The sequence below is a fragment of the Notolepis coatsorum genome (genome assembly GCF_963971535.1).
Source record: "Notolepis coatsorum genome assembly, chromosome: 19".
Classification (NCBI taxonomy): domain Eukaryota; kingdom Metazoa; phylum Chordata; class Actinopteri; order Aulopiformes; family Paralepididae; genus Notolepis; species Notolepis coatsorum.
In genome coordinates, this window is record NC_140183.1 from 59,317,616 (window position 1) to 59,340,410 (window position 22,795).

Sequence of the window (22,795 nt, forward strand, 5' to 3'; positions counted from 1 at the left end):
ACATGAAAGCCGTGGAAATTCTTATCCAGCTCTGAACGGCTGCTTTCAGTTGTCCACGGGTTTGGATAAGGAAGAAACACATCAGACTACAACTGAAGACAACAGGAAGCTGGGCCAGGGGGTAGAAACACCTCAGACTACAACTGAAGACAACAGGAAGCTGGGCCAGGGGGTAGAAACACCTCAGACTACAACTGAAGACAACAGGAAGCTGGGCCAGGGGGTAGAAACACCTCAGACTACAACTGAAGACAACAGGAAGCTGGGCCTGGGGGTAGAAACACCTCAGAACTACAACTGAAGACAACAGGAAGCTGGGCCAGGGGGTAGAAACACATCAGACTACAACTGAAGACAACAGGAAGCTGGGCCAGGGGGTAGAAACACCTCAGACTACAACTGAAGACAACAGGAAGCTGGGCCAGGGGGTAGAAACACATCAGACTACAACTGAAGACAACAGGAAGCTGGGCCAGGGAGTAGAAACACATCAGACTACAACTGAAGACAACAGGAAGCTGGGCCTGGGGGTAGAAACACCTCAGACTACAACTGAAGACAACAGGAAGCTGGGCCAGGGGGTAGAAACACATCAGAACTACAACTGAAGACAACAGGAAGCTGGGCCTGGGGGTAGAAACACCTCAGAACTACAACTGAAGACAACAGGAAGCTGGGCCAGGGGGTAGAAACACCTCAGACTACAACTGAAGACAACAGGAAGCTGGGCCAGGGGGTAGAAACACCTCAGACTACAACTGAAGACAACAGGAAGCTGGGCCTGGGGGTAGAAACACCTCAGAACTACAACTGAAGACAACAGGAAGCTGGGCCAGGGGGTAGAAACACCTCAGACTACAACTGAAGACAACAGGAAGCTGGGCCAGGGGGTAAAAACACATCAGACTACAACTGAAGACAACAGGAAGCTGGGCCAGGGGGTAGAAACACCTCAGACTACAACTGAAGACAACAGGAAGCTGGGCCAGGGGGTAGAAACACATCAGAACTACAACTGAAGACAACAGGAAGCTGGGCCTGGGGGTAGAAACACCTCAGACTACAACTGAAGACAACAGGAAGCTGGGCCAGGGGGTAGAAACACCTCAGACTACAACTGAAGACAACAGGAAGCTGGGCCAGGGGGTAGAAACACCTCAGACTACAACTGAAGACAACAGGAAGCTGGGCCAGGGGGTAGAAACACACCAGAACTACAACTGAAGACAACAGGAAGCTGGGCCTGGGGGTAGAAACACCTCAGACTACAACTGAAGACAACAGGAAGCTGGGCCAGGGGGTAGAAACACATCAGAACTACAACTGAAGACAACAGGAAGCTGGGCCAGGGGATAGAAACACCTCAGACTACAACTGAAGACAACAGGAAGCTGGGCCAGGGGATAGAAACACCTCAGAACTACAACTGAAGACAACAGGAAGCTGGGCCAGGGGGTAGAAACACCTCAGACTACAACTGAAGACAACAAGTATGAGAAAGGAGAGGGCAGGAGAGGGAAGGAAGGAAAGGATAGGGGAGGGAGGAGAGAAGAGGAGATGATAGGAGAGAAGAGGAAAGGGGAAGATAAATGCGAAGAGTTATCAGTAAACCTGATGCTGTGTAAATATCATCCCTTCCTACCATTCTACCTCCATATAGTTTCATAAACATCATCCCTCCAGAGAAAATGGAGGACCCATGATGTAAACAAGACTGAAGTCTTTTTCTGGTCTGCATCCTCGTAGCAGTTGTATTGAGCCGTACTGTATTGTACCCATTCTGCAATCTGTTAATAAAGTTTTTAATCAATCAATCAATCCCCTCCTACCATGCTACCTCCATGTAGGCCTCTACATCCATATAGTTTCATAAACATAATCTCCTTCTACCTCCAGATGGTTTCATAAACATCACACATCACTAGTCAGCAGTAGTGTTAAACCAGACTTTTTAAGGAGTTTAGCTTGGAATCATTTCAGCACTTGAGCCAATGTTTTGGCTCGCAAGCTTTTGGAAGCCGAGAATGTTTGCATCTGTTAGCAATGCTACTGAAATCAAATGTGGGCAAGAAGTGTTGTTTTTCTAGGATCTGCTCCTTACCCGCAGTGTGGACGGACTGGAATGACCCTTGGTCGTGGGCTAAATGTCCCAAATGTTGACATTCCATGTTAAAATCACATGGGCTAAATGTCCTAAATGTGGACAATCCATTTTTAGTAAGAGACCAAATAATAGACGGGTAGTAAGAGAGACTGGAGACACAGGAGGAGCAGGAGACACAGGAGGAGCTGGAGACACAGGAGGAGGTGGAGACACAGGAGGTGGAGACACAGGAGGAGCAGGAGACACAGGAGGAGCTGGAGACACAGGAGGAGCTGGAGACACAGGAGGAGCTGGAGACACAGGAGGAGCTGGAGACACAGGAGGAGCTGGAGACACAGGAGGAGGTGGAGACACAGGAGGTGGAGACACAGGAGGAGCAGGAGACACAGGAGGAGCTGGAGACACAGGAGGAGCTGGAGACACAGGAGGAGGTGGAGACACAGGAGGAGCTGGAGACACAGGAGGAGCTGGAGACACAGGAGGAGGTGGAGACACAGGAGGAGCAGGAGACACAGGAGGAGGTGGAGACACAGGAGGAGGTGGAGACACAGGAGGAGCTGGAGACACAGGAGGAGCAGGAGACACAGGAGGAGCTGGAGACACAGGAGGAGCTGGAGACACAGGAGGAGGTGGAGACACAGGAGGAGCTGGAGACACAGGAGGAGCAGGAGACACAGGAGGAGCTGGAGACACAGGAGGAGGTGGAGACACAGGAGGAGGTGGAGACACAGGAGGAGCTGGAGACACAGGAGGAGCTGGAGACACAGGAGGAGCTGGAGACACAGGAGGAGCAGGAGACACAGGAGGAGCTGGAGACACAGGAGGAGCTGGAGACACAGGAGGAGGTGGAGACACAGGAGGAGCTGGAGACACAGGAGGAGGTGGAGACACAGGAGGAGCTGGAGACACAGGAGGAGCTGGAGACACAGGAGGAGCTGGAGACACAGGAGGAGGTGGAGACACAGGAGGAGGTGGAGACACAGGAGGAGCTGGAGACACAGGAGGATGTGGAGACACAGGAGGAGCTGGAGACACAGGAGGATGTGGAGACACAGGAGGAGCTGGAGACACAGGAGGAGGTGGAGACACAGGAGGAGCTGGAGACACAGGAGGAGCTGGAGACACAGGAGGAGCTGGAGACACAGGAGGAGGTGGAGACACAGGAGGAGCTGGAGACACAGGAGGAGGTGGAGACACAGGAGGAGCTGGAGACACAGGAGGAGCTGGAGACACAGGAGGAGGTGGAGACACAGGAGGAGGTGGAGACACAGGAGGAGCTGGAGACACAGGAGGAGGTGGAGACACAGGAGGAGGTGGAGACACAGGAGGAGGTGGAGACACAGGAGGAGGTGGAGACACAGGAGGAGCTGGAGACACAGGAGGAGCTGGAGACACAGGAGGAGCTGGAGACACAGGAGGAGCTGGAGACACAGGAGGAGGAGCTGGAGACACAGGAGGAGCTGGAGACACAGGAGGAGGTGGAGACACAGGAGGAGGTGGAGACACAGGAGGAGGTGGAGACACAGGAGGAGCTGGAGACACAGGAGGAGCTGGAGACACAGGAGGAGGAGCTGGAGACACAGGAGGAGGTGGAGACACAGGAGGAGGTGGAGACACAGGAGGAGCTGGAGACACAGGAGGAGGTGGAGACACAGGAGGAGCTGGAGACACAGGAGGAGGTGGAGACACAGGAGGAGCTGGAGACACAGGAGGAGCTGGAGACACAGGAGGAGGTGGAGACACAGGAGGAGCTGGAGACACAGGAGGAGCTGGAGACACAGGAGGAGGTGGAGACACAGGAGGAGGTGGAGACACAGGAGGAGCTGGAGACACAGGAGGAGGTGGAGACACAGGAGGAGCTGGAGACACAGGAGGAGGTGGAGACACAGGAGGAGCTGGAGACACAGGAGGAGGAGCTGGAGACACAGGAGGAGCTGGAGACACAGGAGGAGGTGGAGACACAGGAGGAGGTGGAGACACAGGAGGAGGTGGAGACACAGGAGGAGCAGGAGACACAGGAGGAGCTGGAGACACAGGAGGAGGTGGAGACACAGGAGGAGGTGGAGACACAGGAGGAGCTGGAGACACAGGAGGAGCTGGAGACACAGGAGGAGCTGGAGACACAGGAGGAGCTGGAGACACAGGAGGAGCTGGAGACACAGGAGGAGCTGGAGACACAGGAGGAGCTGGAGACACAGGAGGAGGAGCAGGAGACACAGGAGGAGCTGGAGACACAGGAGGAGGTGGAGACACAGGAGGAGCTGGAGACACAGGAGGAGGAGCAGGAGACACAGGAGGAGGTGGAGACACAGGAGGAGCTGGAGACACAGGAGGAGGTGGAGACACAGGAGGAGCAGGAGACACAGGAGGAGCTGGAGACACAGGAGGAGGTGGAGACACAGGAGGAGCTGGAGACACAGGAGGAGCTGGAGACACAGGAGGAGCTGGAGACACAGGAGGAGGTGGAGACACAGGAGGAGCTGGAGACACAGGAGGAGGTGGAGACACAGGAGGAGCTGGAGACACAGGAGGAGCTGGAGACACAGGAGGAGCTGGAGACACAGGAGGAGGTGGAGACACAGGAGGAGGAGCTGGAGACACAGGAGGAGGTGGAGACACAGGAGGAGGAGCAGGAGACACAGGAGGAGCTGGAGACACAGGAGGAGCAGGAGACACAGGAGGAGCTGGAGACACAGGAGGAGGTGGAGACACAGGAGGAGCAGGAGACACAGGAGGAGCTGGAGACACAGGAGGAGCTGGAGACACAGGAGGAGGTGGAGACACAGGAGGAGGTGGAGACACAGGAGGAGCAGGAGACACAGGAGGAGGTGGAGACACAGGAGGAGCTGGAGACACAGGAGGAGGTGGAGACACAGGAGGAGCAGGAGACACAGGAGGAGGTGGAGACACAGGAGGAGGTGGAGACACAGGAGGAGCTTGAAAATAAGGAGGATGCTGTGCAGCAAAGCAGGAGCGATGAACCCTGTCGGGAGTAGAATATCTCTGGCCCGAGGACAGACATTCATTATGTCCCAGTAACACAAACGGACCTGCCATTGCCTGCAGAGCTCTGGCCCTCCCAGAGAGTAACTCTAGAGTGTTTTTCTATGCCGGGGAGAGGGGGGGGGGGGCGTGGATGCCGGCTTGGGTTGGCAGAGAACGACGCTAAGAGTAAATTCTTGTCTTTGTGAACACACCGTCAGACACACCGAGAGTCATATTTTCCTCCTTGTACTCACTGGTCGACCTCCTGGGGTGGCCCTGCCAAGACTCTGTGGGTAGTCTCTCTTTTCTTGGGAGCGATCCCACCGCCAACATGGAGCTCAGTGTAACAGCGCTCTGCTTCAGCCGCCACCACCTGGCTTGCATATATTCATACCCAAGAAAACCTTGTAACTCCATTTAAAAATGTTTTTTTTTTTTTTTTTTTATAAATCAACTCAGTAGATCATCCTCCATACTGTATGTGTGTGTGGTTTTACAAAGTTTAAAGAATGGGAAAGCATTAAACCGATCATCTGTCTAAACCTCGTAACTCTATTCGCCCTCAAATCTGTGTTCGTTTTTTTCATCTCCTGAAAAGTTGGGTTTTTGGAGTTTTTTTTTTGAGGTTTTCTTCGGCCATATGAACCCATTGAGTTTCCATCCCATCACGGCCTCCCGGGCCCCATCTTGCTTAAAATATGTAAATAAAGTACTTATCGACCACAGGAAAAAGGTACGTATTGTACATTATGTTATAGCCATTGTTAAAGTTAGATGTTATGTATGATTGCAAGTAACTGTCTAACTGTGTCTAACTGTTTCCACAAGAGGGCGCTATAGGCGGAGCTGCTAATGCTGCCGCCAGGTATAGAGGTATAAAAGGAGATGTCGACTCCCCCTCTGTCTCTTCCACCTCACAAGAGAAGGACTCTCATGTACTGCTGTGTACCAATGTGAAATAAACCACGCTGTTTAATGGCTAAAGAGAGAAACCATGCCTCATGAACATATTATTGTCGCCCCATAGCTGACTCTGTCAACAGCCATAAGTAGTATATAGATGTATTTACGGAAATGTACAATGTGTACATTATTACAAATAAGTAATAGATTGACGTATTTGCATATTTACAAATAAGTACATTATAAATTATTCAAATTATTTTTTACTTTCAATGTTTTCAGAACACATTATTTTGCGTTCCCTTGCTGGGGAACGGACCCGGGACGCTCACATGGGAGGCAAGTGCCTTTACCTCAAGACTACAGAGACACACTTTTCTGATAGCCTCGCCCAAACCATAACCTTTACCACACTGTTACCTTAAACTAACCATACCTTTAACCCTAAACCTACTGTAACCTTAACCACACTGTTACCTTAAACTAACCATAACTTTAACTCTAAACCTAACCTTAACAACCAACCATAACCCTAATTTTCTATCTAAACCATAACTGTTAAACGTTAAAACAAACCATCATCATAGTATTGCTGTGTTTGTATCAGGGCGGGTGGGTGTTTTAGTCTAGTGGTGAGAACACTCGCCCACGACCACAATCATTGTTAGTTTGACTCCTGGTCACCTGGTTTGTTGTGGACAGTCGCCGATACGAAATGTAAATATATTACTTAGACAACTTGTGGCTATAACATAACGTACATTATGTACCTTTTTCCCGTGGTCGATTAGTACTTTATTTTTAACGAGTCTCGTGTTGTGGGCATCCATATATAGGCTATATCCATATAGGTACCCAGATAGCAAAAGGTGTTAATTCAATGTTGATTTATGGTCACAATGCTTGATTTTTGGTTAAGGTCGACGATTGATGTTGAATCACCCATTAACCTTTAAAGCAATTGACTAATGTTGAAAACATATCATTGAATCAATATTGTTTTGTGGTTGCATTTTAATGATTGAAATGCCAATATCTAATAAATGTTGAATCAACGGATGCTGCTCAACATGCTGTCGTCATTGTCTCATCACCCAGACTGCACTGCACTTGTGCTGCCCCGCCTCCCAGAATGCACCTGTGCGGCAGCTTCCTGGCTGCTACCTCATGTCTCTCTGCATCGGTGAGTACTGCATGGCAATAATGTCGATTATGTTGTATGTTGTATGTTGTATGTTGTATGTATGCTTTCGATTGCAAACGCCAGCGGAGTAGTGCCGTGTTCGTTTTTACATGGTAGAGAATATTATATTAACAGTTATTCATGCCTGCTAGCTGAAGCTAATTTAGCTAGTAGCGTTAGCAGTTAGCTATGATTGTTTCTTGATTTTGGTGTTTAGTGATATCCACCTGTTGTATATACTGTTATACATTTTATGTAGGCTAACGTCAGTAACGTTTCAAAATGTGGCTTATGATGTATTCTTTAACAGGATACACTGGCACAATCAGTTAGCTTAGCATTGCTGCTACCTTGCTTGCTAAAAAGTCATGGTAAACCAACATGGCAGGGTGCAGGCATACAGGCCGGGCCTGTCTCTCTCCCTCCCTCCCTAATGTGTTTGTGCTTAAAACAGTGAATGATGACCGCATGTTCTCAGAGCATTTTCAGAGCACTGTTAAACTGTTAAATGGTCATTTTAAAACTAATATAAGAAATTAATGTATATAGTGGTATATTTATGAGGGAAAACAAATATTTGCAACAACTTTTAACATTTATACAGGTAGGTTATTGATAACTAATTCTGCTATGAGTGTCATATTATAATCAATCAAAGCGAGGAACATAGAACCCGGGGAACATAGGACCGGGGGAACATAGGGATGATCCCCTGGTGGGTATCCACTTGCATTCATTGTGCTACAGTAAGCTAGGCTAGCTGGTTTGTATCCACTTGCATTCATTGTGCTACAGTAAGCTAGGCTAGCTGGCCTGTTCTGTTTCCATTCATTGTGCTAAGCTAGGCTAGCTGGTTTGTATCCACTTGCATTCATTGTGCTACAGTAGGCTAGCTGGTCTGTATCTGCTTCCATTCATTGTGCTAAGCTAGGCTAGCTGGCCTGTTCTGTTTCCATTCATTGTGCTAAGCTAGGCTAGCTGGTCTGTACCTGCTTCCATTCATTGTGCTAAGCTAGGCTAGCTTGCCTGTTCTGTTTCCATTCATTGCGCTAAGCTAGGCTAGCTTTCAGCAGGATATCTTTCTACTGAATGCACAGAGAGGAAACTGGTATCTATCTTCTTGTCTGACTCTGGAGAAGACGATAAGATAATTTCCCATAATGTTGGCGCATTCTACTTTAAACACTCACTTTTAACATTCACTTTAGACACTTTAAAAAATGTTTAACACTCCATCATATAATATCTATGTATTACTAAACTATACTATATTTTGTATCCAGGTGACAGCCACTGGCCCACTATCGCCCCAGACCATTGCAATGGTTCCAGACAGTCTCCCATCGACATTGTGTAGGCTAATGCCACCGAGGACTCTGCCCTCACTGCCTTCTCCTTCGTCAACTACGGCAACACCTCTGCCCTGTACGAGAGCGAGAACACCGGCAAGACAGGTGAGCAATGATAGGGACCCTGTATTGAGAAAGGATAGGGACCCTGTATTGAGAAAGGATAGGGACCCTGTATTGAGAAAGGATAGGGACCCTGTATTGGGAAAGGATAGGGACCCTGTATTGAGAAAGGATATGGACCCTGTATTGAGAAAGGATAGGGACCCTGTATTGAGAAAGGATAGGGACCCTGTATTGAGAAAGGATAGGGACCTGTATTGATAAACTATAGGGAACATGTATTGATAAACGATAGTATTCAGTCACATAAAGAGGAACAAAAATAAACAGGATGATTAGTAGTCATTTAGAACAACGCCACCAGACTGTTTGTAAAGAGTTTCTAGTTTGAGGAGAAACAGGATTCCTTTCACTCGAGTCTCCAGTCAATCTGGGTGTAGTTTGTGTTCAGTGCATCACCTCCATCCCAACAAGAAGACCCCCTGGAGACCCCTGTCCTAGAGGACCTCTCTCCCAGTCCAGACCCCTGTCCAGGACCTCTCTCCCAGTCCAGACCCCTGTCCAGGACCTCTCTCCCAGTCCAGACCCCTGACCTAGACTAGAGGACCTCTCTCCCAGTCCAGACCCCTGACCTAGAGGCCCTCTCTCCCAGTCCAGACCCCTGACCTAGACTAGAGGACCTCTCTCCCAGTCCAGATCCCTGACCTAGAGGCCCTCTCTCCCAGTCCAGACCCCTGACCTAGACTAGAGGACCTCTCTCCCAGTCCAGACCCCTGACCTAGGGGTGGTTAAGGACGGGGACATGTAGGCCTGTATGGAGATGTTTTTCATCCACATGCTCTTGTACAACCCCATCATGTCTGACTCTGTGCATGTTATGCTTGTTCAGTTTATTATTCAACGTTTTGTGCCCTGGCTTTCTGGAATAACTTATTTTTTTGTATGCAAGAATGTGCTTTAAAACTCAATGCATTATTCTGTGTTTTGGATTATTAAAGCTGCAGTAGGCAACTTCGGAGAAGTTTAGCAAATAGCAGTTATAAATAGAGGACAGTTTAGCAGTTATGAATAGAGGACAGTTTAGCAGTTATGAATAGAGGGCAGTTATGAATAGAGGGACAGTTTAGTTAGACGAATTGTGCACCATGACAATTCGACGAAAGGTCATAAGCCAGGATTTGAACCCGTAGCGTCGCGGTACGTAGCTGAACCCACCCTCTGTTTGTTTGTCTTCCAGTCAAAGTGACTCTGAGGAGTGGCGTGCAGGTGTCCGGGGGGGGTCTGTCCGAGGCCTACGACAGCCTACAGTTCCACCTGCACTGGGGCAACGGCTCTGAGGTGAAGGGGTCCGAGCACACGGTGAACGGCAAGCGCTACGCCATGGAGGTACGGGTTCGACTAGGGATCAGACTGGGGGCTAGATCCACAAAGAATGTATTGCACGGTGCTAATTGCACCCTTACTTACAATTCATTATGAATTCAAAATGGGGGACCCTGATGTAAACAAGACGAAAGTCTTTCTCTGGTCTGCATCCCCTTAACAATTGTGTGTATTGAGCCGTACTGTATTGTACCCATTCTGCAATCTGTTAATAAAATGTTCAATCAATCAATCACCTTCACTGTGATTGATTGAATGACATTTGTACTGTACATATAAAACCATTGAAACAATAGAAAAAAGATGCAGGTGCGTTGAAAAAGGAGTCCAAAGAAGTGGGCGCAGGCGAGCGTTTTGAGCCCCAGATGTTCATTAACCCCCGCATGGCTTCCCCTCAGATGCACATCGTGAACCTCAAGTCGTCCTACGGCGGGAACACGTCGCTGGGCGTCGCCGACCCCGCCGGGCTGGCTGCCTTCGGCTTCTTCAACGAGGTGAGGATGTGTGTGTGTGTTTGGGTGTTCGAACGTTCGGACCTTCGTTCATTACGTTGGCATTCAAATTCTAAATCAACATTAGAAAATTTTCATTTTTAATTAAAAAAATAAATCTATTATTTTTAATTGTTTATGTCTATTCATTCTGTTTAAACCAATGGGGTTTTTCTTCACAGTTGCAGATAGAGATTAGGCTACACTAATATTATAGTATTAAAAACTGATGAATTATATTCATTAAAGAAAGTTGATTTAATAAAAGAAAAAGACTCACTTTATTCAAATTGAGGATTTAGTTTGAGGATATTTATATATATAAAAAAAGAAATAATTTTTTTTTTTTTTTAAGATTTTTTTTTAATTAAAAACGTAGGATCAAATGTCCGTTTGAAAAACCCTGACGAAGTTCGAATCCCAAAAACAGGCTTCGGGGACAGCTTTAGTGTGTGTGTGTGTGTGAGAGAACAGGGTACAATAGACTCGAGCGCTAAACCATGACTGCGTTTTGACAGGAAATGTCTGGAAATGCGACTAACTCACCTGCCAGTTGGAACGCCTTGACCTCCCACCTGAGCAACGTCATGCTGAAAGGTAAGAGGATGTTTCGATATGTGTTGCCTTGTCCAACGAGAGTTAAATCATCTCCTATCAGGCTGTCTGGCTGCAGGTTCAACAAGTTAAATCATCTCCTATCAGTCTGGCTGCAGGTTCAACAAGTTAAATCATCTCCTATCAGTCTGCCTGTAGGTTCATATAAAACCATTGAAACAATAGAAAAAAGATGCAGGTGCGTTGAAAAAGGAGTCCAAAGAAGTGGGCGCAGGCGAGCGTTTTGAGCCCCAGATGTTCATTAACCCCCGCATGGCTTCCCCTCAGATGCACATCGTGAACCTCAAGTCGTCCTACGGCGGGAACACGTCGCTGGGCGTCGCCGACCCCGCCGGGCTGGCTGCCTTCGGCTTCTTCAACGAGGTGAGGATGTGTGTGTGTGTGTGTGTGTTTGGGCGTTCGAACGTTCGGACCTTCGTTCATTACGTTGGCATTCAAATTCTAAATCAACATTAGAACATTTTCATTTTTAATTAAAAAAATAAATCTATTATTTTTAATTGTTTATGTCTATTCATTCTGTTTAAACCAATGGGGTTTTTCTTCAGTTGCAGATAGAGATTAGGCTACACTAATATTATAGTATTAAAAACTGATGAATTATATTCATTAAAGAAAGTTGATTTAATAAAAGAAAAATACTCACTTTATTCAAATTGAGGATTTAGTTTGAGGATATTTATATATATAAAAAAAGAAATACATTTTTTTTTTAAAGATTTTTTTTTAATTAAAAACGTAGGATCAAATGTCCGTTTGAAAAACCCTGACGAAGTTCGAATCCCAAAAACAGGCTTCGGGGACAGCTTTAGTGTGTGTGTGTGAGAGAACAGGGTACAATAGACTCGAGCGCTAAACCATGACTGCGTTTTGACAGGAAATGTCTGGAAATGCGACTAACTCACCTGCCAGTTGGAACGCCTTGACCTCCCACCTGAGCAACGTCATGCTGAAAGGTAAGAGGATGTTTCGATATGTGTTGTCTTGTCCAACGAGAGTTAAATCATCTCCTATCAGGCTGTCTGGCTGCAGGTTCAACAAGTTAAATCATCTATCAGTCTGCCTGTAGGTTCAACAAGTTAAATCATCTCCTGTCTGGCTGCAGGTTCAACAAGTTAAATCATCTCCTATCAGGCTGACTGTCTGCAGGGTTCAACAAGTTAAACCAAGACCTTTTAAGGCTTTAAATGGAGAATTATGAACGTAATACTTTTTAAGACTTGTTAACCCTTTCACTATCACACTACAGACGGTTAACCCTTTCACTATCACACGACAGACAGTTAACCGGTCTGTGTCTCTGAGGATGTGTGTCTGCGTCTCTTTTCTGAGGATGTGTGTCTCTTCTTTGAGGATGTGTGTCTGTGTCTCTTCTTCTTTGAGGACGTGTGTCTCTTCGTCTCTGAGAAAGTGTGTCTGTGTCTCTTCGTCTTCAGGTCAGCACGCGTCCCTGCCAGCAGGCCTTTCGCTGGACGATCTGCTAGAAGGAGTGGATCGTACCAAGTACTACCGCTACCTGGGCTCCTTGACCACCCCCGCCTGCAACGAGGCTGTGGTTTGGACCGTGTTCAAGGACTCGATCAAAATCAGCAAAGATTTGGTGAGGTTTCATTTCATCATAGATGTTAGCTAGCTGGCACCACAAGTCTCAAGAGAGATGTAAATGATCGACCACAGGAAAAAAGGTACATAATGTACATTATGTTATATCCTCATACGTCTTGTATAAGTCAGCAAAAGTCAAAAAGTGACCGGTAGTCGAACCAACAATGATTGTAGTTGTGGTTTGAGTGCTCTCACCACTTGACTAAGCATCCCACCCTGAAACAAACACAGCTCTCACCACTAGACTAAGACGACACCCACCCTGATACAAACACTGACAGACCCTCTAAACACTGATAGACCCTCTAAACACTGATAGATCCTCTAAACACTGATAGACCCTATAAACACTGTGACAGACCCTCTAAACACTGTGACAGACCCTCTAAACACTGTGACAGACTCGACAAACACTGTGATAGACCCGACAAAAACTGTGATAGACCCTCTAAACACTGATAGATCTATCAGTGTTTAGAGGGTCTATCAGTGTTTAGAGGGTCTATCACAGTGTTTAGAGGGTCTATCAGTGTTTGTAGGGTCTATCACAGTGTTTAGAGGGTCTATCACACCCTCTAAACACTGATAGATCTATCAGTGTTTAGAGGTGTCACAGTGTTTGTCGGGTCTGTCACAGTGTTTAGAGGGTCTGTCACAGTGTTTAGAGGGTCTAGCAGTGTTTAGAGGGTGTGATAGACCCTCTAAACACTGTGATAGATCTAGAAGTGCATGGATACACATTGTATTGCCTAGATGGTGTCAGGCTAGGCGATTGCTTAATTCTCTTTCCTGTCCAGTCTAACTGGATGCTGACTGTAGCTTGTTACTGTAGACCTACAGAGTGAGTAATTGAGTGATTAAAAAAAATCGCACTCGTGTGAAGTGAGGGGTGCTCTTATCATCGTACATCATCTCACCTCTCTTCCTCCCTTTTTTATTTTTGTGTCTATCAGCTGCTGCTCGACAGTTTGACCCCAAGCTGACCGACCAGGACTACAGCGAAACTGTCAAGAAGTGGCTTCGTTATGCGCCAGACCGGGAGGGAGGCATCTCAAGGAACCGAAGTGACCCAAACTTAAGTCAAGCGAACCAGAGTCAAACTTGGGGTACCACAGCACAGCACACACACACTGTTTCCCTGGTTCATACAGTACAAGGAATTACCCTGGCATCTACTTGAATGACTTATGCTGCTTCAGCCTGTTCTTGGAACCGAAGTGACCCAAACTTAATTGTCAAGCGAACCAGAGTCAAACTTAGGGTACCCCAGCACAGCACAGCTACCCCAGCACAGCACACACTGTTTCCCTGGTTCATACAGTACAAGGAATTACCCTGATGGACACTGTTCTTCCATGGACGGCATCTACTTGAATATGCTGCTTCAGCCTGTTCTTGGAACCGAAGTGACCCAAACTTAATTGTCAAGCGAACCAGAGTCAAACTTGGGGTACCCCAGCACACTGTTTCCCTGGTTCATACAGTACAAGGAATTACCCTGGACACTGTTCTTCCATGGACGGCATCTACTTGAATGACTTATGCTTCAGCCTGTTCTTGCAGTGTTTATTTTTTTTATTTTTAATTTTAACCTTTATTTACCCAGGGTAGGTTCGCTGAGCACAGATGCTCTTTTTCAGCTACGCCCTGCTTCACATTCACAGAGTTCCATTCACACCTGGGAGCTGCCCAGGCCTAACAAAATTAATAGTTGGTTTCAGGTTGCCGACCGACCCTGCCGATTTAGGTGCGACCCAATATATTTTATGAGTTTTTAGAAAAAATTATAAAAAAACTTTTTTTTTTTTTTTTTTAATAAAGTTTCATAGAAATCTTAGTCAAACATTTAGTATTATGGATATTAAACATGCTGGCAGAGTACATGCATCCATGTTGTTGTGAACATTTTAATTAAATAAAGAAATTCCCTATCCATAGTCGCCGTGGGAAAGAATAAAATAAAAAAATTAAATAAAATAAATTCCCTACCTACCCATGGCCAAACTGACAACCAACCTGAAACCAACTATTAATTTTGTTAGGCCCCAGTACAACCACAGTCTGACACTGTTGGCCACTGAGCAACTCCACTGGAGCAGTTGGGGGTTTAGTGCCTTGCTCAAGGGCACTTCAGCGGTTGGTGTTAAGGGTATGGGAGAGAGTTATATGGGAGAGAGTTATAGAAACATTAGGGGTGTAACGGTACACAAAATCCACGGTTCGGTACGTACCTCGGTTTTGAAGACACGGTTCGGTATTATTTTCGGTACAGTGGGGGGGGGGGGGGGGGGGGTGTAATCCAAAAAAAATTGCTTTTCATTTATCTATTTATAAACTGTATTAAACAATATAAAACGAATTGGCCATAATTGACTGAGCAAACTAATGCTTACTGCTGTAACCTACTAATAACACTTAAGTAAATCTGAAGATTATTATATAGCAGATGCCTTGGAGGATAAGTCGTGGACAACTGTAGATCATCTAAGCTCCACTGTGTTTAAATTCAAATCCTATGCCATTGTTTATATTTAACCCTTGTGTCTGAAAACTAAAGTATTATACTCTTATTAGGGGACTAAATTGAAAAACTCCATAAAAAGATTATGTTGAAATAATTTCCCACTTTCTTTTCCATAAATATTTTATTCAACTTCAGCCCTGATCATAACAATTTTTTATATTATTTTTGTAATGAAATACTCCCACTTTTCTGAAAAGAGTTGTTAAATATGACAAAAAAAATAATATGTGGTGGTTATGATCGGGCTGAAGTGGAATAAACAATTTATGAAGAGTAAAAAAAAAAATACAAGATAATTAAAAGATTATGCCACATATTATGTTGGCTCATCACTGCAAAGTTATCAAACAAATACGAATCTGATCAGACACAAGGGTTAAGTTGTTCCCTTTCTAATTTCCTCAAACATCTAGTCTAGTTAATGTGATCAATATTATTTGACAATTGATGCTTTTTGTTGGACATTTCAGTCAGTAGTGAGCTCATACTTTGAGCTCATAAATTTATAGTTAAAATGATTGCAATCTTGTCTTCGTTGTGCATGAATGTGTGTGCTCACCACACACAATATGTGTGTCACTATTCTGGCAGTGGCTATATTGTTAATGAAAGCCTGTTATAAGGTCTGTTATTTGTTTTTTGTAAAGTTTTAGTCACTGGAAGTTCTGATACCCTAGAAAAAAATTAATTTTCATTTTAAAAGCCATGTTGTCATTTTTGTTCACACATTTTTGGAAATATGGTCATATAAGAATTTTATTATTATTTATTTAACAATAGTGTGTTTAACAGCAGGAAAAAAACATGTAATGTTATGATGTATACATATCAGCAGCAATATTTTAATGTAAAATGTACATTAATCAGTATTGATTCCTTAACTTTACAAGTTACAAGTAGATGTACAAGTTACAAATGTACAAGTAGAGTACCATTTAGATTATGGTTGAATAAACATTGATGTCTAACATTGATTCAATATAAAATCAACTAAAATGTGCATGTAGATTACCATTTAGATTATGGTTGAATAAACATTGATGTCTAACATTGATTCAATATAAAATCAACTAAAATGTGCATGTATATTACCATTTAGATGATGGTTGAATCAACTGATATAGTATCAGCTATGGTTGACACCTAACGTTGATTCAACGTTAGGGTCATAGACAACGATCTATATAATTTAGATGTCAGGCTTCAACATAGATTCAATATTTCTGCTGAACCCTATTTCAACGTTGATTCACGAATTTTTTGCTATCTGGGTAAGGTGATACACATACGTCTGTCTCAAGACTTAGTCCTGCATGTATCAACAAATGCGCATTTTGGTGTGAATTTATGTGTGCCATTATTACTACCAACTGTAATAATTGTGGAATATTACTATAATGAGCTGTATCTGAACCAAGCATCACACTGTAATGTACCTGTACTTTATACGTGACAATAAACTACTACTACTACTATACTGTACCTCAGCGGATTCATTCACTGCGTTTGGTAGCCTTCCTTGCACATTCTCGACCCATGACGTGTACAGAAATGATCTTCTTTGTGATTGTAATTTGAAACAACTCGTATACCCCCAGGATACTGGAGTTTGTCCCAGTTGGTGTCTGTCACTCACACTTCCCCCGGCACCTCTTTGGCTCTTCTTCACCTCTACGGCTCCTTTACACTGGTTGCTCCGGTGTTGCACCATCACCCCCATGGAAGTTAATGAGCCTCTCAGTGCACGCGCGCGAGTGTGTGACTGTGTGTGTTGCAGACGCTAACTCTCAGAGCTTTACCGCCATCTCTCCAGTCCATCTGAAGTAGTGTCCAATACACCTCACATGTACATCACACACACACACACACACACACACACACACACACACACACACACACACACACACACACACACACACACACACACACACACACACACACACACACACACACACACACACACACACACACAGCGGCATATGGCCACCGGGTCGGGGAATCGAACCCGGGGTGACCGCTTCGCGACTCAGCGCACTATGTGGTGTGCTACTGGAGCGCCCTGTTGTGTGTACTCTTACTCATAGTATATATTCAGATTCTAATTTTGTATTGCCTATATTTATTGTAACGTATAATATATATATATAAGGGTATAGCTACAGATCCTCATCTGCACCTTTGTTTACAGTTTATTTTTCTCATATCTTTATGTTCAGAGTTAATTATATTGTTTACACCGTTTATGTTTTCCTCATATTTTTATAAATCAGATCAAAATGTATTATATATATTATTCATGCCTATTACCCTGCCCATACCTGTACCTGCATCACAAAACATGATAAAGGCCATAGTATGCACCCAGCGGATAGTGGGGTGTAGAAATAAAGATAATAAAAGTAAAATAATAGCAAGGGTAAAATGATAGTATTAAGAAATGTAATTACGTCTCTCACCCTTTGTCCCTTCAGAACATGACATTGGCGTCTTTAATTTCTCCTGATGAGAAATTAGACAACAATACCCTCCAACCCTGGATACCTTCAAAACTGCTCTCAAAACATACCTGTTGACCAAGGTTTTTCCCCATTAGTTAGTTTAGATAAGATTAGGTTCATTATCCCTTACTTGCCCTCATCCCCCCCCCCCTTTCCCCCTATTGCCCCCTTTCCCTAGCATATTATTATTATTATTATTATTATTATTATTATTATTATTATTATTATTATTATTATTATTATTATTATTCCGGAGCTGACTAGCACCACACCGATCTAACCTCCCTTTCATATGCACGCACGCACGCACACACACGCACGCACGCACGCACGCACGCACGCACACACACAGACACACACAGACACACACAGACACACACACACAGCTCTAACGGTCCCACTCTGCGGCCTCAAACACAGAGAGGCGGAAGGTTCACCCCGTCACCAGGCGTCGGAAGACGTTCTTGGAGCAGGGCCCCGTTCCCCGTACCTGGTTCAACTAAGTCGATCAAGATGTCATTATCCAGATTCAGTTAACCCGATGTTTGAAGCCGGGATTTTCCTGTTCCTCGAAGGTGGATTCAGTCTCGTTAACTCGATTCAGACTTGAGACCCAGGCTAAATGCGCGCGGCCGCTTCAGTTGAAAAGCCAGCACGTATCGATGGCAGAGATCCTGATTCTCTAACGGCATTGATTGATTAATTGATTTAAAACTTTATTGACAGATTGCAATACGGCTCAATCGCCTCGCCGACAAGTTAAATGCGTTATCTAGGCTAATTTTAAGTCCCTCATTACCTCAATCAATCAGATTATATTTCTTTAAACTTGCCTGCTGGATTGAATAATCAAATGAGATCTTGCTAGCGAAAATAATTTGTTAAACTGTTATACAGAATTACGATACGGCTCTCTTACCCATTGATTGATGTGTGGTCGATCTTTTACTTATCTCCACTGTGGTCTAACGGGCTGTTCTTTTGACTTTCACGCAGACGACCGGGGTTCGAAACCCTAGTCTTTTCCTTCTTTTTGCAATATAGGAATAATTCAATTTGGTGCACGTTGAGAGCTATATAAAGAATGACATCCTCAATGCATGTAGATTTATAATATTTTAACTTAAAACCAGGCTACTTTGGCGTATAATCATTAATATTATATTCAAAAAAATTATATTGGAAACACGGGGTTTCAAACACCGGTCGCTGGGTTGGCAGGGTTGAGCACTACCGCTGCGCCACTGTGCCAGATGGGATAAATTCATTGTTTATACATTAATGAACAAGAGACCCGTGTTTAGAATATTCTTTATTTTGAATGAAGTTTTATTTCTTTATCCTCATTCATTAATGTGACGTCAACGGCTCATTCAATTTCTCAAATCCGTCAAACAGCGCATCTCATCAGACATCTTAATCCCAGTTACAATTAAAATAACCACAAAGTCATAATGTGTACATCGCACCGAGCGAGCGCCACGGTATATATAACGTGCATTATTTAGGACAAAGTGAATTTAGTATCAGCATTTTGGGTCTATTTTACATTTCAAAAGCCCCCTCTGGAAGAATGGAGCACAAAAACGTAATTCAGAATGGTATAATGCAGATCGTAGACTGTGGGAATAATTTCAGGAAACGGGCTGTCACTTCTTTGCGGGGGTGTGGCGATGGTTGATCCGGCTAACTTGAACTTAAACCCTGCTTTCGACCAGGCTCAAACTTTTGGATCTGTTGTCATGGTGATTTGGAAAATCCAGGTACGGGGAGCCGGAAAGTCCGGCTTAAGTCAGACTTCACCGAAAGTTATCCGGCTAACTCAGTTATCCAGGTACGGGGAACGGGGACTGGGATCAGCCAAGTAGACCCGTGGATCTAAACTGAATTACAGATGGTAACTGGAAGAGTGTTCCCGGAGCACCTTAATGATCTGCCACAATTTTTTTGATCCACTTTTTCTCCTCATTTTCTATTTTCCTCCCATCCCAATTCCATTGTGCCAATTCTTCCCTCCCCTGTCTTGAACGTTGCTCGCATATGCCCCCCACTGGCCGGTTGTAGGGAGGATAGAAGCCTTGCATCACGTGTCCCCTCCGGTACACGAGGAGGCAGCCTGTCACATCTTTTCACCTGCCAGCGCGGACTCATTGGCGAGGTGTAACGTGTGGGAGGCTCACACGACCCCCGCCATTTCCTGTCTCTGCTGTGCAGGCGCCCTGACCGACCTGTAGGAGTCGCTGTCCACAACGTCCAGATTACCACCCATCGACTTCCACCCGCTAATTCTGCCAATTGAATTAGTATGACGGCTGGCCCAAGCCGTCACGAGCGCAATGTCCGCTGCGCCACCCAGCCGCCTATTGAATATTACTATTGCACTTTACTGTTACATTTGCACTCTGGTCTGGTTGGATGTTGAACTTCTTTTCGTTGTACTGCACTTGTGCTGTATGATGACGGTAACTGAGGGGTACAATTCCCTGACTGTATTGATAAGTATGGTATCATTAAACCACTACCGATTATGTACTTTAAATACTGGCCACACAGTACATGATATAGATATGATGAACACTTTCCCACCTGATGAAACGAAGTCCACACAAATGTATAAATCGAATATTTTATATAGCAAAGGGTATATACAACGTTCACTTAATGACATTTATGATTTGAATGCACTTGTAAGGCAAATGAGTATTCCTAGGCAAATCAACATTGAATGTCCAATCTCTGGTTACGCAGGGAGCAAGTATACAACCTGGTTCTTTAGGGAACTATAGCGATGGTACTTAAATGATTATAGCTGGATACACTAAAGGGGGGTCCCGCTGGTTGTAAGTCAGTAGGGGGGGGGGGGTTAGGAGAGCCGCTGGCAATATCCCATCTGGCCGACGATTTCTTGGGAGAATTCAGAGTGCTGAACACGGTGCCCACAGAACCTCGGTCCACAGATGAATACAGCTGGGCCCTCTTGTAGACGGTAGCTGCCGGTCCACAACGAAGAGACGTGAGGCGACCTCACTCGGGGTAGAGCGCCGTCTCACCTGGACTCCTCTCGGGGGGTAGTTCCAACACTCAGCAGTGTTGGCTGTTATCCATGGCATAATCAAAGCACCCAAAGCAAGTAGATAATCCAAGCCGTGTAGGGCTCGCCGTCGTCCGGGTAAAGTAATCCAATGTACAGGTCCACTCGTCCTGGCCCAGAACTCCTCGGATGAAAGCACCACACGTGGTCTGCCCAGCCTGGTTAAGACTCTAGATAACGCCAGGAACGATGGGGGTACTGCTCACTTTATAACTCTAACCGAACGATGCACCATACATAATAGACTATTATTAACTTAATAGAAATATGTCCCACTCGACGGTATAGTGCCAAACTATGACAATTCAACTATTAATCCACACGATGTCTCAATGCCTATTCTGAGGCCAAGTAGGCCATACTGCACCACACGTGCGTCGTGGGTGAGGCTTCACGTCTGTTACTAGGTTGGAGGGTAAAGGACTAATGGACTAAAAGAAAGTTCTACTTTACTTGCGCCATATATATATGCGCTGTGAACAAATAGTACCATTCGTATTTCGCCAGACGTATTCCTACGCGGAACCGGGCTTGTAACGACATGTTCGTCGGCACGATTGAACTTGAACCAAGGGGCTTGGCTGCTGGCGCCAGGTTCTTGTCCAATGGTAGAATGAAACTATTATGGGCTGTTAGTAGACTAAAGGGATATTCAGTGTATATGTACAAGGAATATACAAGGGATATCAAACGATATACAAATACTATTAAATATATATCCATAAATAAATATATATATTCGGTTTAATCTGATCCTTCACAACAGCCGCCCCCTAATTAGTCCCACCTAATTAGCTAAGCAGAGACAGATTAACCGCACTGTCTACCACTCAAGGTCCGCTGTAAGGGTCAGTCAACTCACAAAGTCGTGGGGTCATGGTCGTCATCGATAGTGTCTGGGAGTCTGGGCAGTTCTATTAGCCTCGCCACGGGTCGTGTGTAAGTTCGCCCTTGGACGAGCACCTCAGCTGCTCGGACCTTGCCATCGGCACCGGTGATCACTTTGCTTACGCGGCCAGCCGGCCACATAGCTCTGGGTAGTGACTGGTCGATAATCATGACGACTGTTCCTTCTGTCAAATTGTCTCTCTCTTTTACCCACTTCTGGCGGGTCTGTAGAGACGGTAGGTAGTGGAGTAGAAAGCTGTTCCAAAACTTGTCAGCTAGTACTTGACTGTACCTCCACATTCTTCGGCCGTTCGCTTCTTCAGGCCTGTACATTGTCTGGGGTAGCGCGGGGTCCAGCCGCCCCATCAAGAGTGTGTTGGGGGTGACTGGGTCGACATCTGCTACATCACTGGAGACGTAGCCGAGGGGCTTGGAGTTCAATACTCCCTCGATCTCCGTGAGGACTGTCATTAGGACTTCTTCCGCCACAGTCTGGGCCCCAAGCACGGCGTACAGGGCTGTCTTTATAGAACGTACTTCTCGTTCCCAGGTTCCACCGAAGTGGGGTGCGTTCGGGGGATTAAACTGGAAGTCAATCTGGGATGGAGCGAGGTGGGTCTTAAGTTCTGGGCCCATAGCTTGGAAGCTCTCTCTCAGCTCTCTTTCTCCGCCTTTGAAGTTTGTCCCGTGATCAGACAACAATGTAGACGGTTTTCCTTTCCGTGATGTGAATCTTCGGAAGGCCATAAGGAATGAGTCTGTGCTCATGGTCGGAAGGAGTTCGATATGTATCGCTCTGGTGGTCATGCATTTGAATACAATACCCCACCGCTTCTCGGTTCCTCTTCCTTTCTTTATATACAACGGGCCAAAACAGTCCATGCCTGTGGAGTGGAATGGCTTGTCGCCGAGTCGGAGGCGACAGGGAGGTAGGTCAGCCATCCGGGGTATGCTGGGCTGCGCGCGCCACTTTCGGCAGTCTAGACAGGTTCGCTGGAAGCGTCGCACCGCTTCTCTTCCTTGAAGTATCCAATAGCGACGTCTGATCTCCGCGAAGACTCTCTCTGCTCCTGCGTGGTGTACATCCTCGTCGTATTTCTTTATGATCAGCTC

At 45.6% G+C, this 22,795-nt stretch overlaps 1 protein-coding gene across 1 annotated transcript in view; it reads left to right on the forward strand.

Moving 5' to 3' along the window:
* Nucleotides 1-5,420: 5,420 nt before the first annotated feature.
* Nucleotides 5,421-22,795, forward strand: part of LOC311246515 (carbonic anhydrase 12-like) — a gene marked incomplete at both ends in the record, with an annotated part of 65,499 nt that continues 48,124 nt past the window's right edge. Inside the window, 6 exons of the mRNA XM_084336666.1 lie at nucleotides 5,421-5,432; nucleotides 8,533-8,629; nucleotides 9,825-9,973; nucleotides 10,369-10,464; nucleotides 11,954-12,032; nucleotides 12,513-12,676. Coding sequence (XP_084192792.1) covers nucleotides 5,421-5,432; nucleotides 8,533-8,629; nucleotides 9,825-9,973; nucleotides 10,369-10,464; nucleotides 11,954-12,032; nucleotides 12,513-12,676 — 597 coding nt within the window. The remainder of the gene's footprint in view (nucleotides 5,433-8,532; nucleotides 8,630-9,824; nucleotides 9,974-10,368; nucleotides 10,465-11,953; nucleotides 12,033-12,512; nucleotides 12,677-22,795) is intronic.